Source organism: Camellia sinensis, chromosome 2, assembly GCF_055761805.1.
Source record: "Camellia sinensis isolate YWXY chromosome 2, ASM5576180v1, whole genome shotgun sequence".
Lineage (NCBI taxonomy): Eukaryota > Viridiplantae > Streptophyta > Magnoliopsida > Ericales > Theaceae > Camellia > Camellia sinensis.
Genome location: NC_138962.1, coordinates 36,103,222 through 36,124,002, shown reverse-complemented (window position 1 = coordinate 36,124,002; position 20,781 = coordinate 36,103,222). Strand labels below are relative to the sequence as shown.

Genomic DNA, 20,781 nt, shown 5'->3' with positions numbered 1-20,781 from the left:
GTATAACAATGTTAAAATTCAACATTTTATATAGCTAGTCATTGAAGACAGAAAAGTTAAGCTTTATGTTATTTTTTAACTCATATCAATTAGACAAACTTTAAATTACTTAAGTTAGACAAACTTGAAAATTTATTGAGTTTTATGTGTTCAAACTTGATAAGTTTATATAATGAATTAATTTCAAACAAATATTTAACGAATCGGATATAAGTTGAGCTTGAGTCACATGTATTTTTCTAAATTTTTTTTGGCAGCCATCATGGTGAGTTCTACAATGGCAAGTTGATTGGCAGGCTATTCAAGTATTACACACGCTAATTTTTATGGATAAATATATATAATAATTTATTTTGATTTGCTGCGTAAAGGCATGACTTTGATGACACAAAATAAAAGACTTTTTCTTGTAATTGATAATGCCAACCATGTAGCTCTTTAACGGTCAATCAATGTTCTAAAAGAATTATATTACTTTTTAAATTTATTTTATTATTATATGAGAAATTGTTGAAAATAATGATCTCTTCCAAAGTTGACATCAAAAGGGTACTTTGTTTTCAACTCTTCTAATATTTATTTTGCAACAATTTGTAGGCTATAAAAATGGCAACAACTTGAAGAGTGAAATAAATAAATATAATGTACTTGAGATTGGTTATATTGCAGTTCATATGAGTCTGACCATACTTAGAAAAGTACTTGTTTTCTACGGGAGGGTCGCACATGAAAGCCTCGTTTGACAACTACATGTTTTTATTAAAATTTAAAAAATCACTATAAATTGTCATATCATTCTCTTTATTTTTCTATACATCTTTTCGTAAAAAGTTAAAAAATTATTAAAATAATTTATTCTCAAACGAGACCAAAGTGTGGTAATCATGGTGTAACCTCAAACATAGTAAAATCACATTATCGAATCCATGTTAACTCTTACAAGGTGAAATTACCCTAGGGGTAAATGTTGAATACCTGTAACCATTCGCAAGCTACAGTTACCTATCGAGTAAGAGAAGACGATTTCAAATAATCAAACGACTTCCAGACTTATGATTGGTCTCAAACTTTCCTAATTTGGTGTGTTTATTTCAGATTCATACATCTTAAGGACAAGGCTGTATAGAAACAAGAATAGCTCAGCGTGTTTCTGAGAATGTGCATAATTTGGGCTACTTAAAAGCCCCCCAAAGCAGCAACCAAACAACAGACTGAACTTGCTAATGATGAGTCCAAAACATTTTCTACTTTGGTGTGTTTATTTCACATCCCATAAACAACAAATTAAATGCGGGCTTCTCAATAACAATTGGAACTACATAGCAACTTTCAAAATTTGATCAGGAAAACTCAGCACAGATTACCTAGCTCAGTCAATCAGCAGTAGAAGATACAGAATTTGATATTTCAAATAAAATCAATCCACACTACTTTCATTGTTGCAGGTTTATTAGCTGGAATTAATTACTTATATTAAAAAAAGAACAATTTGAAGAAATAAATTTTCCCTTGATTCAGCTCTCCCATTCAACTCAAAAAAAAAAAAAAAAAAAAACCAAAAACCAAAAAACCAGAAAAACACACCCAAAAAAAACAAACAAAAAAGGAAAGAAAGAATGAGATTGGATGACCAAGAAAGAACACAACATTTTGCTGTCAAAAGAGAGAAAATTGAAAATTTCCCTATAACAGAGGATCTTGATCTTGTGTATGTTTCATGGCAAATCAAGCAAAGATTTCCACAGGAGGGAAGAGGTGATCAAAAGGGAGGAGCTCAGTAAGCAAAATTAACCAAGATAGTTTGAACGTGAGAAAATAATATTAGCTTTCATCCAGGGCATCATCACCACCACCTCTTTCATGTATAAAACTAGATCACCTGTTGCTCATCCTCGGCCAAGTCCTCACCAAATCCACGTTGTGCAATTCTGTAGTAAAGAATACCCATCGTAGCCATGCATGCCCTGCACGTAATAATTAAGAAGCCGCATTAGTGAAAACAGACTCTTTCATCTTGGCAAAGTAAAACACCAATAAACAAGAAGTCATGCTCTAACGCAGACATCATTTCTAATTTTAACTTCTTTTGTTATTATTATTATTTTTTTTTCCTTTTTTTTCATTTAGTCTGTTATATGGGAAAAACAAGTAAATAGATGGCAAAAACGGAATTATAATACGAGATGAGCAAGCAAGCGTTACATGATGGCTATGATGAGAAGGATTTTTCTTGGATCCATCCTTGAAGATCTTTGATGCCGCACACGACCCTGTGGGACATCATCTGCATTTGATGCATCTTTTCGTGGAGGTGCTGTTACTGGTAGAGTTGGTAATGCACTGGACCAGAAAGGTAGCAATGCCCTGAGAAATTTATTACGCAAAGTACCTATAATAGACATCACCAAAACTTTTAATTCTAAAGTTCTCAATAAAAATAAAAATAAAAATAGCAGTTTGGTAAATAGGGTAGTTAAATTATTCAATATTCATCCACAATAAGCCTAAATCATCCTATGGAAATGTATTCCGAAGTATGCAATCAACAAGACCATTTATCCACAACGTAGCAATTCAAGTGGAAGAAAATACACTCACCCCTTCGTGAGTACTTCTTCCAATTCCCATCTTCATCATCAGCATAATATGAAGTTTCAGAATTTTGTGGGTCAACTTGGAATGCACTCTTCCGCGTAGTAGCACCAGGCTGTGTTTTGTTGCAATATACACCAAAATTAATGAGAAACCAAACTAATAGGAGAAAATACACCAGGCACTACGTGCACAAAGACAATAAACACATTGACTAACATATTCCCATTTATGTTCAATAATCAAGAGAAAAAAATCCTCTTACACCAGCAGGACTTGCACTTTTCATGAAATTGGAGTGCTGATTAGATAGAGATGGATTTGCTGAACTAGGGCCATCAATCTCCACAATATCATTAGAGCCCATTCCGGTTGCAGCTGCGTATCCTGCAACATCTTTTCCTATCATTGATGAGCTGCCTTCGGTAGAAGTTGCATGCATCAGCGGATCTGAGGCAAAAGCAGGAGGAGGGGTACGGGATTCTGTTGCCGGCAAGGAAACTGGATGATTTCCAAACAAATTCTTTTCTAGACCAGTCTGCACAACAGTTGAGTCATCAAAAACATGACATAAGGAGATCAAAAATCTGGCTTTCATGTAAAGAATCAACGAATAAAACAACAATACCACATAATTTCATTACAGGATGAACATAGAAATTTCATTCTTGCATTAGGTGTATACATTTTGTCCACGCTGATGATTTTTAGACAAATAAATAACTCCGTTCAACAGAGTGTCCCTCTCAATTATTTGGAGCCTGCTATATGATTACTCATTTGCCATCCCATTCTATCAAGGGCCATACCACCGATTAAAACATACATTGCAATGTCGTTCCTTGTTACCTCAGTAATTACATGTGTTAACAATTAAGCTCATGATTAACAATTAATATACAAGTGGAGCTAAAGAAGAGTTAGCTACCTTCAATAGAGAAGCAATAAAAACTAGGTCCATTCGAAAATAGAATGGAACAAATTACACTTGAGTTCAGATCCCACTTCGAATTTACTACAGATTTCCTAGGCTAGAAGTTGCTCTTGTTTATAATTTTTACTTGGAGATGTTTTGAAAAATGAGGAAACATTGAAGAGGACTGGAAAACAATGAAGAAAATGTGACAGTTCTTTGGTTCATGTTGAATAAGACCCTGCATGCCCCTAAGCCTTCATACAGTTATCACAGTTAATTAGCAGCACCACTTACAATTAAAATAAAACAATATCAAGACTGCCAACTGCAAGAAATATGACTAAGTGGCCAACGGGCAAATGTTGACATTAAGATTCGTTATATAAAATTATCATTAGACATTTTATGTTGCATAAGTTACGTAATTCAATGGCACAAAAATTATCTAAACAAAATAATAATAAATTAGAGCCAGTCAGATTGTCATAAAGCAACTATTTTTTTGTGATTAATTAAAAAACAAAAATGGACCCTACCTGCATGATTGCTTCCTTTAGCTTTGAATGAAGTCGAGATCCAGAATCTTTAATACTTTTTGGAGGCCATATCTGCAACAATGAAGCATGGCCAGAAATGAACCATGTTTGAAACAAACACAACCCAAAAGAGTCGTAATAACAAAACCACAATCACATATATGTATTTAGATTCAATCAAGGATTCTTGATATCCCCAATAGATTTTAAAAGAAAGTATTTTTATTTTTTAATACCAAGGGCTATATCTTCCTAACAGATTTTAAAAGGAATTGATCGTAGTGAAGCCATCGTAATTCATAATTGATCATGAAGGGGCAGAATTGCCACACTTTCATAGATATATTGATAATAGTACACAGATATTTATTTTTTTTACTAAATAGCTTTCATTATTGACTAAAAGAAAACTTTTGTAAAACTTATTTTGCTCTAGTAGATTTTATAGAACTCAGTTTTGGTGAAGGTTTTCTCCTGAGGCAATATGTGATGAACTACTTTTCATATGCAGCTCACATATGTTGACTACTCTCAAGGTTAGTGTCTCACCTCCTTTTCATGTTGTTCCACGCCAAAAGAAAACCTATTACACACTGCCATATGTAGCTAGAAAATCTGATGTCATTGCGTAAATGAGACGCACGCAAAGGATGTTTACCATTTTACAATTTTTTTCCATACACGAGGGTTTGCTCAAGTTGGTTCATTTTAAAGCAATACCTCTACCCAATATGGAACCGAAGGAAATCAATTCTACACATTGTAGGCCCAATTCAGTTATGTACCCCTACAATTTAGTATATATGGGATTTGAAACCCATTTATATATACCTGTTAGAATAGTTATTTTTTGTTTTACTGTTCTTCTGTTAATATTTACTTAAGTTGAGGGTATGATGGTCATTTCATTATGTTAGGGTTTGTATATATATTTTGCTAATGTAGAGTGAACTTTTTACTTCAGATATATATATATATAATTACTCCTTCTTCTTCCTCTAAACCTATAAACCCTAACACTAAATTTCTTCATTATACATTCTAACTTGGTATCAAAGCAATCTATTCTTCATTGAGAAGTGTTCTACAGATTCTGGAGATCAATCGGAGGTGACCGCGATGTGCTGACGTCGTCATCCGTACGATGATGCCAGCATGACATCAGCACTGTACGGACGAAACCTATACCACTAGGGTCGAAAATCTCTCCTGAGATTTATGGTATTTTTGTGGAATTTTTGATCATCCCTGCTGTGTGTTTTCTATTTTCGAATGTTTTTCGTATTTTTTGATGCCTATCGTTGAATCTGGATCTGGGATTTGTTTTTGCTGAATCTTCATGCTGAAATCAACACTATAAGGGCCAAAAATCCTAACCCTAGTGATATTTGGTGTTAATTTGTTGTTCTAATGCTGTTGGGTGAGTATTTGGTTCGAATTTATGCTCCTATCTGTTCAGCAAACTCTATATCCATCCAGTAGGCTATTTTTTTTCATGTCTACCTATTGAAATTGACTATATAGGGGCTGAAATCCTTCACTAGGGGGTGGTTGTGTTGGTTCAATTTGGTATCACAATTTGGGTCTAAATCTGTTTGGTAGATTTGTGTCTCGTTGTGGAGTATTTTGTGTGATTGATTATCATGGCCAAGATTGAGGCTAAGGCTATGGCTGTGGGTAAAGATGATGATATGCTTAAATCTATCACTACAAAGAAATTGAATGGTGCCAACTACTTGGCTTGGGCTCATGCAGCCAAAATTTTCTTGCGTGGCAAGAAGAAGTCTTGCTTCCTTAACGAACTCCCTCCTGCCACTGATGATAAAGCTTATGATGATTGGTGTAGTGAGAATTCTTGTGTTATAGGTTGGATTTGGCATAGTTTGGAACCACATGTTGCCCGTACCCTAGAATTTTGTGATACCTCTAAGGAAATATAGGACTCCCTTGCTGAATCTTTTTCGAATCAAAGTAATGTCTTTCGGATCTATGAGTTATATGAGCAAATCTTTGCTATGCATCAATCTGGCCGGTCCCTTCCTGAGTATTATAGTAGTCTCAAGACATTGTGGGATCAATTATTGCAGCATCGACCTTTCACTACGAATGTGAACAAACAAAAGCAACATTGGGAGGAGTTTATGTTAGCTTCTTTACTACCCACAACATTAAATGGAACTTTTCATACATATATGTGTGTAATATCTATATGTAATACCATATATCTTTTAAGGCCTATGGGAATTTTCCATTATAGCAAAATTATTCAAACTTGAAATTAAAAGAAACGTGAAATCGAATGAAGTAATTACATAATTGAATAGTTATTAATAAACACAAGTACACCATAGAACTTCAACAACTATTTTTCCTGGAAAAGAAAACAGAAAACCTGTTTAGACAATTACACATACATGGTTTCTATGGAATGAAATATCATGTCCAAAAAATTATATCTCATCAATCTTCATTTCATTGTTAGATTTCAAGAAATGAAACTTCCATACTCAACTTCTCATGAAAATGAGCATGATGGTAAATTGTATTCATCACTTATTAGAAAATTTTCACATACTTTCTACTTTTCCGAAATTACATTGAGAGTGGAAATGCATCGTAAACTAAACATCCATTCTTGTGAATTCATTAATTCTAATTTTAAACTGATATAATAATAGAATGTGTCTTTTGATACAAAATACAATATGCAACACAAGAAGGAAACATTGAATCAAAACACATCATGGTTCAAAATTTTATAACTACGCTTACAAAATTAGTACTAAAAGATCAGTTATTTGGTTGAGAAGATCATGTCAGTTTGGTTCCCAAGATTAGTGAGCCGGATCACAAGAAAGGTGGTTAGATGACAACAAAACAAACCCAAACAGAGTTCCACCTCTAACTTATTGGACTTGTATCTATGATCTATGCTATAATTACTAGAGCAAAAAGTCATAACTATCAAAAATTACATTTATCTTATTACAAGCAAAGGGGTCTAGAAAAATATGAAGACAATACACTTTTTTTCTTGAAATCAACCATAAGGAAGCTACAATAAATCAATAATTACAAGGTCAATCACTCTTCAGCCAGAATCTTATAAATGAGGAAACAAAGCATGATTCTCGGGTAGAAAAATACAAAAGAAGTATATACTCTGAACCTAACATCATAGACTCACGCTCCACGTGCTTCATGTTTCCAATTTCAAAGCATCATGAAAAAAGCTCTACAACTAAAGCATTGAATGAACACCTCTCTAACTTAAGGTTCAGAAACATATATTAAAATGCATGCAAATACACAAGTCCATACCATTGGTTCTTCTACAAACTGGAGTAAAACATCACAACGTTCAATGATCAACACTTTGCGAAATACCATTAAACCTCCTTTCATATTCAAAGCTTCCTCTCTTCTAAGCAATAGACATTGGTATGGATTAAGCCATTTAATTTATGAAATCTATAAGACACCGTGCTTGAAGTTAAGATTCCAAGGTTATCCTTAATTAATGAACTGATCACATATTCTGTGGTGCCTTCCATTGCACTTCAACATTTTTTAGTAGTTGCCCATGCAAATTTATCTCCAAGAGTGCATCTTGATTTGCAAGTTCTTTTCCTTGAAGTGCCATTAGCCGAATATCAACAATCAAATGTCCATTTGCTAACAGCAATATGTAAAAACCAACATGTTTTTGTGTATATACTATTTAGCAATATGGAACACTAGAAAGCAATAAGACTTTTCTTTTTGGTAAGTAAAGTGGTACCACTGTATGCTACGATGAGTTAATTAAAGCAAACAAAATAAACCAATGGATATATAAATGAAACGTTGGTCAACTTATGGAAACAAATCATACCGGGACAGAACAGGCAGGACAGACATATCCTGCTGGAGCAGTATGCGGAGGAAAACCTTTAATATGTGAAACCAAGCAATTTGTATGTATAATATCTAAAATCAGCAAATAAGAGGAAACAAGGTATTCAGTATAAGTTCAGCCAGGTTGCATGTAAAGAGAAAATTTGCATGTATGAAGTTTGACAATATGCGGCATGATCACATACGCAAGCAACCCAATCGAGTAGTTTGAGGATCGATCCCCTCTTCAATCACAGCATGACATAGGCAGCATTTAGGAGGCCAATCATACTCTCCATCTATTACCCATTCCGAGTAAGTTTGGACCTACAAAGGGAAAAAACAAATATAGCATAAGCCTCAAAGTACCCTCAGAGAGACATAAATACAAATACAGAGACATCTTATCAAGCAAGAAAAATAAAAAATAAAAAACAAATACATATTTCCTACTCCTATAGGAAAGCAAACTAGCCCCACACATATAACATAAGCAGTTACAAGAAGATGCTACAATTATCAGAGAAAACTTAGTAGTTACAACAGCACTATAATAAAGGTATGGCAGAGGAAGTAAAATTGATAGTCTCTATGACCACAGTCAATTACAAATCCATTCCCCTTAATATGTAGTAGGCATCTGATTGCCAATGAAAAATATAATGCACAGGAAGCTAGACTGAATTTAATGAGATTATCACGGCCTGTGAGGGACATTTGAATGAAGAAAAAGATAATAAAGCATTAAAGCAATTCAACAGATTAACAATGGTTCATATTCCAAACTGTCTTTATCTTAGATTAATCCCAAACAAGTATCACCAAGAGAATAAAGGAATCCCTGTAATACATAAGAAAATGTAGAGTAGGGACAGCACAAAATCGACATCTATATTTTATGAACTTTTGTGGTTAAAAGAAGGTTTTCAAAGTTTTCTTTGAATGATTGCTTCGGTCTATGTTGTCTCTTGTGACTAAATCTCTGCAGTTCATAATTTTGACACTCCTATTCATATACTCTAAAACAAAATATAAAGCATTATTCATCACCGAATTAGAACTTTAATGTAAAATGACAATGAGAAGAAGAACAACTAAATATCAAATCAACCAACAAGTAAGCCTATGGAAAAATTCCTGTCCCAATAGCCGGCATACATGATATAAATGAATGAACATAACTTCCAACATATCATACCACGCATATTTGATGCTCAGGGAAACACATGCATTCTCCACAAACAGGAACCTTGTGTACAAAACAGTACAACTTCGTCGCCTGAAACAAAATGACATGTGTCAATATTCAAAAGCAAGCTCATGACATCAATTCAGAACTATCAATTCCATAAACTATTTGGGAGCCAAAAAGCCAAAAAAATCAATACAAGTTATCAAATCATTTTCGCTACATTTTTTTTTTTTTAAAACGTCACTATAAAAAAGCTAATTCCCAAACGAGACAGGTAGGAATTAGCTATAAGCAGTATAAGCAGCAACAAGGATGGTAAACAGAAATGATTTAAGATTTATTAAGATAATAAATCTAAAATTTATATAAAGATCCGTTGTTTGACTTTCTTTCCATTTTTCATTGTGTCTAATCCACCTAGATTAATTTGCTGAAGCTCTGGCAAACAACAAAAATAACACAAATGAAAATACAAATTGAATCACAAAACTCAGAGATCACTCAGATTTCAAATTTGCGAGCTCGATCCGATCCAAGCCCTATATCACTAAGACGAATAAATTGCAAATCTCAACATCACCACCGAGTGAAGTTCATAGCAACATCAGGTCTCGAATTGAAGAACAATGTAATCATATAGTGATCTACAACCATATACATTTGCAAAATGTGTAGAGAGAGAAAGAGATAGAGGCGTACCTTGCGGCATTTGCAGACCACCATGGCTGTGGCCTCACAATTGATGAACTTGAGATTGAAATAAATAAATTAATTAATTAATTAAATTGAATCAGAAGGTGACAAGAAGGTTTGAATGAGAGAGAAAACAGAGTAGATTTGTGGTGAATTTCTAGGGTTTTAGGGGATCAATAAGAGAGATTTGTAGTGTGTATGAGAAGGTATATCAGTCAGTCATAGGATGTTGGTGTGAATTTTTATGTGTGAGTTGGGGGCTTTTGTTTTTCGCCATTGTTGCTTTTCTTGTGATGCGGATGAAATGAATCAAGTAAACAGAATGGAACACTCTCTACCTTCCTTCGGATTTGAAACGGTGACAGGTCCGTTTCGGTTTCGGAAATCGGAAGTTACCGTGATCGTTTACGGGCTGGAAGCCTCTGATGAGTCTGGGCTTGGACTTGAGCATTGAATATTAGGGTGGGCATCAACAGGCTCACCTAGCCCGTCTAATCCAGTCTAAATTTTTTAGAATTTGAGAAGATTGTTTTAGTGGGTTAACATTTTCAGCCTAATATATTACTAGGCTGAATTTAGAATTTATATTTTCAACTCAGCCCAACTTACCTCGAAACGTTATTAATTAACTAATTAAAAAATATATATATTTTTTAGGATTGTGATTGAATTTATTTAATATATTCTTTAATTTATAATGATATCAATATATTTATTTAATTATATATAATGCGTATTGAATTTAATTATGAAATGTTTTAAATTTTTTTTAACATATAACCTAATAAGTGAGTTTGAGATTTATAATTATTTTTTTAAACCAAACTTGAGAAAATGTAAAGGCTTCATGTTAGGATCAGGTGGGACTTAAGTAACCACAAATTATGCATTGTCGGCTTGGCCCGAAGGTACCGACCCGATATATGCACACCCCTAATTGAATAGTAATTGGCTCAGCTTCAAATGGGCTTAGATCAATGGGCTTAGATCTTGGTTAATTGAATAGTAATAGGCTCACCTTCAAATGGGCTTAGATCTTGGTTAGTTAGGAAAGGTACTTCGGCCTACAAATTGGGCCCACCGCACGCTATTTAGGCGAATTTTATCGTAAAAGTTAAAATATTAAAAAGTTAATAAACTTTGAATAAATTATATTTTACGTCTTTTATCTTTAATCACTTTTTCATTTGGCCTTTAAAATTTTTTTTCCTACTTTAGTCTTTTATATTTTGATTTTCTCTCTATTTACTCCTAAAATTAATTTATGTTCAAAATTAAGTAGAAAATGCCATAATAACTAACAGATAATAATATATTATATTAAAGTTTAAGCTTATGTTAAAAATGTAAGTTATATATAATAAAATATTTGTATACCGTTGTAACAACCCTCATACTGTTTACTGATTAATAACTGATTGATTACCGATAATCACCGATTACTGTTAAACGGAACTGATAATGACTGATAACTGACTGAGAATTGAACTGATTAAAGTACTGAACTGACTGACCGAAATTGAAACTGAATTGAATAACTACATCTGTTTGAATTGCATTTTATCTGTTGACTGTTTGTTTGATCTGTTCGTGTTTTATGTTTAAACTATTAATTGAAGGCCTTATCGGCGGCCGAACCGGAAATGGGTAAGTGTTTTATGATCGTCATATTTAATATGATTTTATGGTATAAGTATCTGAAAACTGATTAGGTGTGATTAAATTAGATTAAATATTGATCAATTGCAGAGTTAGCCTTATTTACCGAACTACCCCTAGTGGACCACTATCTCACACACACACTTGAGCCTTATACATTGAATCAAACACTTCTTTAGCCTATTTGTGAGACCCTTAGTCGACCATAGAGAGAGAGAGACTTGAGGAGTTGAGTTCATCTCAATATTGCTTAGAATTTGAAGAGAATTGAAGTGTAGATTGCTAAATTGAGCTCCTAGTCTTCTCATTCAAGACCTAAGGTAGAGTAATTACCCTCTTGTTTATGAATTGAGCTTGTTCTTGCATGATTCATGTCAAATTGAGGAGCTAAGTCTTGTTTTAGTTCATACATGTTGAAATAGAACATAATTCATGCATGCATGTTTGAATTGTTGGATTTTAAGTTGAATTCATGGCAAATTGTCACATGCATGTCCATAATTTTGTTATGGTCCATGTTTTCATCTTGTTTGTGAATCAATTGGCTCACTAGAGCATGTTTTGAAGCTTGAAAGTTATTTAAAGATCATGCATGTCATGTTTGAAGATTGTTCTTGAAAATGATTTGAAATTGAGTTTGAATTAAACACCCTTGGGCTTTGATTTCTCAAAATTGAGCTTTGAACCATGTTATACTATGTGTTTATAAATGTTTTCCAGAAAATGGGCCCAAGAGGATCGGTTTTGATGCATTTGAGTGTGAGTTGGAGCTTGGAGGTGCAATCTGGAATTCCCAGATTTTGCACTTACACTCGAGCGGGGAAAGTGGCGCTCGAGCGTGGAATCCGAGCATCCAGCATCTCTCTGCACTGTTTTGCAGTCCGCTCGAGCGGAGGATTGGGCGCTCGAGCGGAGTCATGTCTCACGCTCGAGCGGGCGTCGAGTGGAGATTTCACCCATCCAGTACTTTTACAGTACGCTCGAGCGGGAAAGTTTACGCTCGAGCGTGTACCTTTGTTGCATTACCGCTCAAACGGGGAAACCTGAGCTCGAGCGGAACTCTGTTTTCCTGAAAATGCTTTTAAATGTGCATCTTTGCATCCTTATCCCATTCTAGGCATTCTTAGGCCTAGTTTAAGACATCTTGTTGAGGATATAGATGTAGAACACACCGAGGCATTAGGGATTAAGTTATTATCTTTCCCAGCTGTGTAGCTTAGTGTGTTCAATCTGTTAACTGTGTAGGGTTGGCGACTGGGGAGGCACACTCTAGCATACTGTAGCCCGAACTCTGTGAGTAACGAATATGTAAAGATATGTTCACAAATGATATTTTCTGAACAACTGAACTGTACTGTTTTCTGAACTGATTACTATTAACTGAATGAATGTATGTCCTATATTCTGAACTGTATTGTGGCATCCTTGGCACCTACTGCTTACAGAATCCTCTGTCGGTTCCCTCGTGGAACCACTACTGTTTACTGACTGATGGCCATCATTACTGTTCGGTCTTTTAAGACCTACTGTTACTGTTATGCTAATGGATGTACCACATATGACTGTTTACTGTACTGAGCAACTGAAATACTGATTGAAATGAACTGTTTTCATTACTGTAAGGACATTCATTCTAAACCCCTTTACGCTTTATGTTATTCACTGGGCTTTAGCTCACTGCTCATATATATATGTAGGTGTACAGGCACCGGATTGAAGCTAGAGGCGTCAGGGTTACTCCAGTTTTGTCAAGCCAGCCTTCGTGCCTCACTGCGAGGTTCCGAGCCTAACGTGTTAGGGCTTAGGGGTGTTTTACAATTCCCCCTTTTGTCCTGTTTCACTGTTTTGTATAGACTGAATGTTTACCGTACTGTTATCTAGGGTTAAGTCCCTAGTCTGAATGATTGTAAATATTGTGCATACCGTTCTGTACTGTTTACCTATAAATGTATGAAAAATCTTTTCATATAGACTGTCGCAGCTCATTGGGCATTGTTTATTTACTGTTTTGGCTTCCGCCAGGCCCTGTACTCTGTTTTACTGTATTACTGTTCAGCAGGCCTTCGGTAATCTCGGATTACTGGCCGGTTACGGTGCTAAACCCATAGGGCCGGGTTTGGGTCGTGACAGAGTGGTATCAGAGCGATACTTAACCACGAGTTATACCGCACACACGTGTCCAAATGAGCTACAGGGTGTCCTAGAAAGTGATTAGGGCATTTCATGAACTTGAAAAGTGTGTGGTTATGTTATGACTGAATACATGCTAATGTGGTAAACTGTTAAACAAATGACTGCTTATGTTTAAAACTGTTATAACTGCTTATAGTGAAATGGATAATGCAACCAATGCAAATGAACCTGAATCCTCATCTACTGAGGCAAGAATGGAAAGAATGGAAAGAATGATGGAACTGATAACTGCTAGACTTGAACAACAACAGAACCAACAGCCCCCACCTCCTCCTCCGGTACAGCCGGAACCTAATGTGAATGTGAATGATGGGGATATTATTGCTCTTACCCAGAAGTTCAGCAAAATGAAGCCGCCATCCTTTCAGGGAGGCCTTGAATCATTAAAAGCTGAAGCTTGGGTTCTAGAAACAGAAAAACTATTTGAAGTGTTCCCGTGCTCAGAAGCGAATAAAGTACTGTTAGCTACCTTCACCTTACAAGAAGAAGCTAGAAGGTGGTGGATGTTGATCCGTGATACAAATACTGTTATGACTTGGGCTCAGTTCAAGGAGTCCTTCTTTGAAAAGTATTTCCCACAGTGTGTCAGGGATAGGAAAGTAACTGAGTTTGAACAACTGAAACAGGGCACCACGTCGGTTGCCGAATATGAAACAAAATTTACTGAACTTGCCCGTTATGCACCGCATATGGTGGATACTGACTATAAGAAGACCAGAAAATTTGAAGGTGGCCTTAATGTTGCAATTCTTGACCGAATAAATGTTCTGAAACTACCGACTTTTGTGGGTGTTCTCGACTGGGCACTGATGGCCGAGTCGAACATTGCAACAGTGAAACAATCCGAAACACCAACAACTGAATGGCATGGAAAAAGGCAGGGTTTCAAATTCAAGAAAGGCAAGCACAACCCGGCAAACAAGAAACAGAATACGGGGTCGACAACTAGCCCCAGTCAAGGAAGTGGATTCATTCCACCCTGTTCTGAGTGTGGTAAGAAACACAAGGGAGTCTGTTACAAGATATCAGGAGCCTGTTACAGGTGTGGCAAAGTGGGCCACATGGTTAAAGACTGTCCTTCTGCTCCACAAACTGGTAGTAAAGCTACACCAAGCGTAGCGGCACCAACTGTTACACCGAAACCGAACCCCAAAGCTACCGGGAAAGAGCCCATGAGGCAGGGCCGAGTGTTCGCCCTAGTACCGGGAGACGTGCAAAATACTGAAACCGTTGTGTCAGGTATCCTCTCTATTTGTGCACAAAATGCATATGTATTGATTGATTCGGGGTCTACACATTCTTATGTATCGCATGCTTTCTCACGGAAATTGAATAGACCCTTAGAACCCATGAACTATCTGTTAGCCGTATCATCACCCATAGGGGGATCCATGACATGTGCTTATATGTACCCCGCATGTGAAATTATTGTTGGGGATATGCATCTGTTTATTGATTTACTGTCATTGAACATTGATCATTTTGATGTTATATTGGGGATGGACTGGTTAACAAAATATCATGCCACTATTGACTGTGTGACCAAGCAAGTTGTTTTCCGTCCACCTGGTTTGCCTGAATTTGTGTTTAATGGGAGTGGAGTAGTACCCCCACCGTATTTGATTTCATCTGTGAAAGCTATTAAACTGATTAGAAAGGGCTGTAAGGGATATCTGTGTTCTGTACTGACTGTATCTACTGATGATAATGCTAATGTGAACTGTATTCCTATAGTCAGAGAATTCCCAGATGTTTTTCCAGATAATCTTCCAGGGGATTTGACTGACAGGGAGATTGAATTTACTGTTGATATGATTCCCGGAACACAGCCGGTTTCTAAAGCTCCTTACCGAATGGCTCCAACTGAACTGAAGGAACTGAAAGTGCAACTGCAAGAACTGTTAGACAAAAAGTTCATCAGACCTAGTACCTCACCATGGGGTGCGCCTGTTTTGTTTGTAAAGAAGAAAGACGGCTCACTGAGACTGTGCATTGAACTGAATAAGGTAACTGTAAAGAACAAATACCCATTACCGCGTATTGATGACTTGTTTGATCAGTTACAGGGTGCTAAAGTATTTTCGAAGATTGACCTCAGATCCGGATACCATCAGTTGAAAGTTAACTCAGGTGACATTGATAAAACTGCTTTTAGAACGAGGTATGGCCATTATGAATTTTTAGTTATGCCGTTCGGAGTCACGAATGCCCCTGCTGCATTTATGGATCTTATAAATAGGATTTTTAAACCATACCTTGACAATTTTATTGTTGTCTTTATTGATGACATATTGATCTACTCCAAGAGCATAGAAGAACATGAACAACATCTGAGACTTGCCCTACAAACCTTAAGGGAACAGAAACTGTATGCTAAACTGTCTAAATGTGAATTCTGGCTTGACCATGTTATGTTTTTGGGGGATATTGTTAGCAAAGATGGGATTTCTGTTGATCCACAGAAGATTGAAGCTGTAGTGAACTGGCCTAGACCAACAAACGTGACTGAAGTCCGAAGCTTTTTGGGATTGGCTGGATATTACAGAAGATTTGTCAAAGATTTCTCCAAGATTGCTTTACCGTTGACTCAACTGACACAAAAGGGGACATCATTTGACTGGACTGACCAAAGAGAATCTGCCTTCCAGGAGTTGAAAACTCGATTAGTGACTGCACCTGTTCTGACTTTACCTTCAGGTACGGATGGTTATACTGTATTTAGTGATGCCTCTCACAGGGGTTTGGGATGTGTTTTAATGCAGAATGAGAGAGTTATTGCTTATGCTTCCCGACAGTTGAGACCACATGAAAAGAACTACCCGACCCATGATCTGGAACTTGCTGCAGTAGTATTTGCACTGAAAATCTGGCGTCACTATCTGTACGGGGTGACATGTGAAGTATATACCGACCACAAGAGTTTGAAATATTTCTTCACACAGAAAGAACTGAACATAAGACAGCGGAGATGGCTAGAACTGATTAAAGACTATGACCTACAGATATTGTACCATCCGGGAAAAGCCAATACCGTTGCCGATGCATTGAGCCGAAAATCGATTGGAAACTTAGCATGTTTGCTTACCGGACAGAAAGAGTTGCTTTGTAACCTTGAAAAATCTGAAATTGAAATTGTTCTGAGAGAACAAGGTGGAACCTTAGTTGCTAATTCTGCCCAACCAGCACTGATTGAAGAGATTAAAGAGAAACAGCAACTGGATGACTTCTTGAAGAAGATCATCGAGGAAAGAGAATCCAAACCGAGACCGGGATTCAAATTTGAGAATAATGTACTGAAATTTCAAGAAAGACTGTGTGTACCAAATGATATTGAACTGAAAAGAAAAGTTCTGCAAGAAGGCCACAATTCGAAATTGTCGATCCATCCGGGGAATACGAAAATGTACCAAGATCTGAAACAGAATTTCTGGTGGCCAGGAATGAAGAAAGAAATTGCCGACTTTGTGTCCAAATGTCTTCATTGCCAACAGGTCAAAGCTGAACATCAACGACCTGCCGGATTATTGCAACCCTTACCCATACCGGAATGGAAATGGGAGCATATCACGATGGATTTTATAGTGGGATTGCCTCGTTCCAGAAAAGGTATGGATTCAATTTGGGTTATTGTTGATAGACTAACCAAATCTGCTCACTTCTTACCTGTCAAGACAATCTATAATGCGGACAAATTGGCTGTTATCTATATTGATGAAATTGTGAGACTGCATGGAGTGCCTGTGTCTATTGTTTCTGACAGGGATTCGAAGTTTACATCGAGGTTTTGGCAAAGCCTACAGACTGCACTGGGTACTGAACTGAGACTGAGTAGTGCCTATCATCCTCAGACAGATGGCCAATCAGAAAGAACCATCCAAACTCTGGAGGATTTACTGAGAATGTGTGTCCTTGATTTTCAGGGAGACTGGGAAAGTCATTTACCTTTGGCTGAATTCGCTTACAACAACAGCTACCATTCGAGTATTGGTATGGCGCCTTTCGAGGCATTGTATGGCAGGAAATGTAGATCTCCGATCTGCTGGGCAGAAGTTGGAGATGGGCCTTTGCTTGGGTCCGAGATTGTGTATGAAACGACTGAGAAAGTGAAACTGATACAACAGAGACTGAAAACTGCACAGAGCAGACAGAAAAGTTATGCTGATGTCAGAAGACGAGACAGAGAGTATGAAGTGGGTGATCACGTTTTTGTGAAAGTGACACCAATGAAGGGCCAGACTCGTTTTGGAGTCAAAGGCAAGTTAGCACCGAGATACGTCGGACCATACGAGATCATCGAGAAAATCAATCCGGTGGCGTATCAAGTCGCGCTTCCTCCTGAAATGGAGCACATGCATAACGTCTTCCATATCTCTATGTTGAGAGACTACCTTCGGGATCCTTTCCATGTAATTGAGCCTACTCGTATAGTGCTGAGTGATGACTACACTTACGAGGAGCGGCCTATACAGATTGTAAACAGACGGATCAAGAAACTGAGAAACAAAACGATCCCACTGGTGAAAGTTGACTGGCAAAACCATGGTGGCGTGTATGCTACTTGGGAAAGGGAAGATGACATGGCCAAAAGATATCCTGAACTGTTTCCACTGAACCCTGTTTTCTTCCAGAATGAAGGTAACCCGAGTTTAGAGGACTAAACTCTTTATAAGGAGGGGAGACTGTAACAACCCTCATACTGTTTACTGATTAATGACTGATTGATTACCGATAATCACCGATTACTGTTAAACGGAACTGATAATGACTGATAACTAACTGAGAATTGAACTGATTAAAGTACTGAACTGACTGACCGAAATTGAAACTGAATTGAATGACTACATCTGTTTGAATTGCATTTTATCTATTGACTGTTTGTTTGATCTGTTCGTGTTTTATGTTTAAACTATTAATTGAAGGCCTTATCGGCGGCCGAACCGAAAATGGGTAAGTGTTTTATGATCGTCATATTTAATATGATTTTATGGTATAAGTATCTGAAAACTGATTAGGTGTGATTAAATTAGATTAAATATTGATCAATTGCAGAGTTGGCCTTATTTACCGAACTACCCCTAGTGGACCACTATCTCACACACACACTTGAGCCTTATACATTGATTCAAACACTTCTTTAGCCTATTTGTGAGACCCTTAGCCGACCATAGAGAGAGAGAGACTTGAGGAGTTGAGTTCATCTCAATATTGCTTAGAATTTGAAGAGAATTGAAGTGTAGATTGCTAAATTGAGCTCCTAGTCTTCTCATTCAAGACCTAAGGTAGAGTAATTACCCTCTTGTTTATGAATTGAGCTTGTTCTTGCATGATTCATGTCAAATTGAGGAGCTAAGTCTTGTTTTAGTTCATACATGTTGAAATAGAACATAATTCATGCATGCATGTTTGAATTGTTGGATTTTGAGTTGAATTCATGGCAAATTGTCACATGCATGTCCATAATTTTGTAATGGTCCATGTTTTCATCTTGTTTGTGAATCAATTGGCTCACTAGAGCATGTTTTGAAGCTTGAAAGTTATTTAAAGATCATGCATGTCATGTTTGAAGATTGTTCTTGAAAATGATTTGAAATTGAGTTTGAATTAAACACCCTTGGGCTTTGATTTCTCAAAATTGAGCTTTGAACCATGTTATACTATGTGTTTATAAATGTTTTCCAGAAAATGGGCCCAAGAGGATCGATTTTGATGCATTTGAGTGTGAGTTGGAGCTTGGAGGTGCAATCTGAAATTCCCAGATTTTGCACTTACGCTCGAGCGGGGAAAGTGGCGCTCGAGCGTGGAATCCGAGCATCCAGCATCTCTCTACAATGTTTTGCAGTCCGCTCGAGCGGAGGATTGGGCTCTCGAGCGGAGTCATGTCTCACGCTCGAGCGGGCGTCGAGCGGAGATTTCACCCATCCAGTACTTTTACAGTACGCTCGAGCGGGAAAGTTTACGCTCGAGCGTGTACCTTTGTTGCATTACCGCTCGAGCGGGGAAACCTGAGCTCGAGCGGAACTCTGTTTTCCTGAAAATGCTTTTAAATGTGCATCTTTGCATCCTTATCCCATTCTAGGCATTCTTAGGCCTAGTTTAAGACATCTTGTTGAGGATATAGATGTAGAACACACCGAGGCATTAGGGATTAAGTTATTATCTTTCCCAGCTGTGTAGCTTAGTGTGTTCAATCTGTTAACTGTGTAGGGTTGGCGACTGGAGAGGCACGCTCTAGCATACTGTAGCCCGAACTCTGTGAGTAACGAATGTGTAAAGATATGTTCACAAATGATATTTTCTGAACAACTGAACTGTACTGTTTTCTGAACTGATTACTGTTAACTGAATGAATGTATGTCCTATATTCTGAACTGTATTGTGGCATCCTTGGCACCTACTGCTTACTGTTACTGTGACAGAATCCTCTGTCGGTTCCCTCGTGGAACCACTACTGTTTACTGACTGATGGCCATCATTACTGTTCGGTCTTTTAAGACCTACTGTTACTGTTATGCTAATGGATGTACCACATATGACTGTTTACTGTACTGAGCAACTGAAATACTGATTGAAATGAACTGTTTTCATTACTGTAAGGACATTCATTCTAAACCCCTTTACGCTTTATGTTATTCACTGGGCTTTAGCTCACTGCTCATATATATATGTAGGTGTACAGGCACCGGATTGAAGCTAGAGGCGTCAGGGTTACTCCAGTTTTGTCAAGCCAGCCTTCGTGCCTCACTGCGAGGTTCCGAGCCTAACGTGTTAGGGCTTAGGGGTGTTTTACAATTCCCCCTTTTGTCCTGTTTCACTGTTTTGTATAGACTGAATGTTTACCGTACTGTTATCTAGGGTTAAGTCCCTAGTCTGAATGATTGTAAATATTGTGCATACCGTTCTGTACTGTTTACCTATAAATGTATGAAAAATCTTTTCATATAGACTGTCGCAGCTCATTGGGCATTGTTTATTTACTGTTTTGGCTTCCGCCAGGCCCTGTACTCTGTTTTACTGTATTACTGTTCAGCAGGCCTTCGGTAATCTCGGATTACTGGCCGGTTACGGTGCTAAACCCATAGGGCCGGGTTTGGGTCGTGACAACCGTGTAACTGTTAATGTGTCAT

At 37.1% G+C, this 20,781-nt stretch overlaps 1 protein-coding gene across 1 annotated transcript; it reads right to left on the bottom strand.

The window, feature by feature from the left end:
* Positions 1-1,379: 1,379 nt before the first annotated feature.
* Positions 1,380-10,405, bottom strand: LOC114322694 (uncharacterized). Its single transcript, XM_028270056.2, has 9 exons — positions 9,812-10,405; positions 9,119-9,199; positions 8,127-8,247; positions 7,919-8,013; positions 4,045-4,116; positions 2,858-3,130; positions 2,599-2,707; positions 2,203-2,389; positions 1,380-1,964 (listed from the first exon to the last, which is right to left on the bottom strand). Exons 1-9 carry the CDS (start codon positions 9,833-9,835, stop codon positions 1,871-1,873), a joined length of 1,056 nt encoding a protein of 351 aa, XP_028125857.1. The 5' UTR covers positions 9,836-10,405; the 3' UTR covers positions 1,380-1,870.
* Between the last annotated feature and the right edge of the window lie 10,376 nt (positions 10,406-20,781).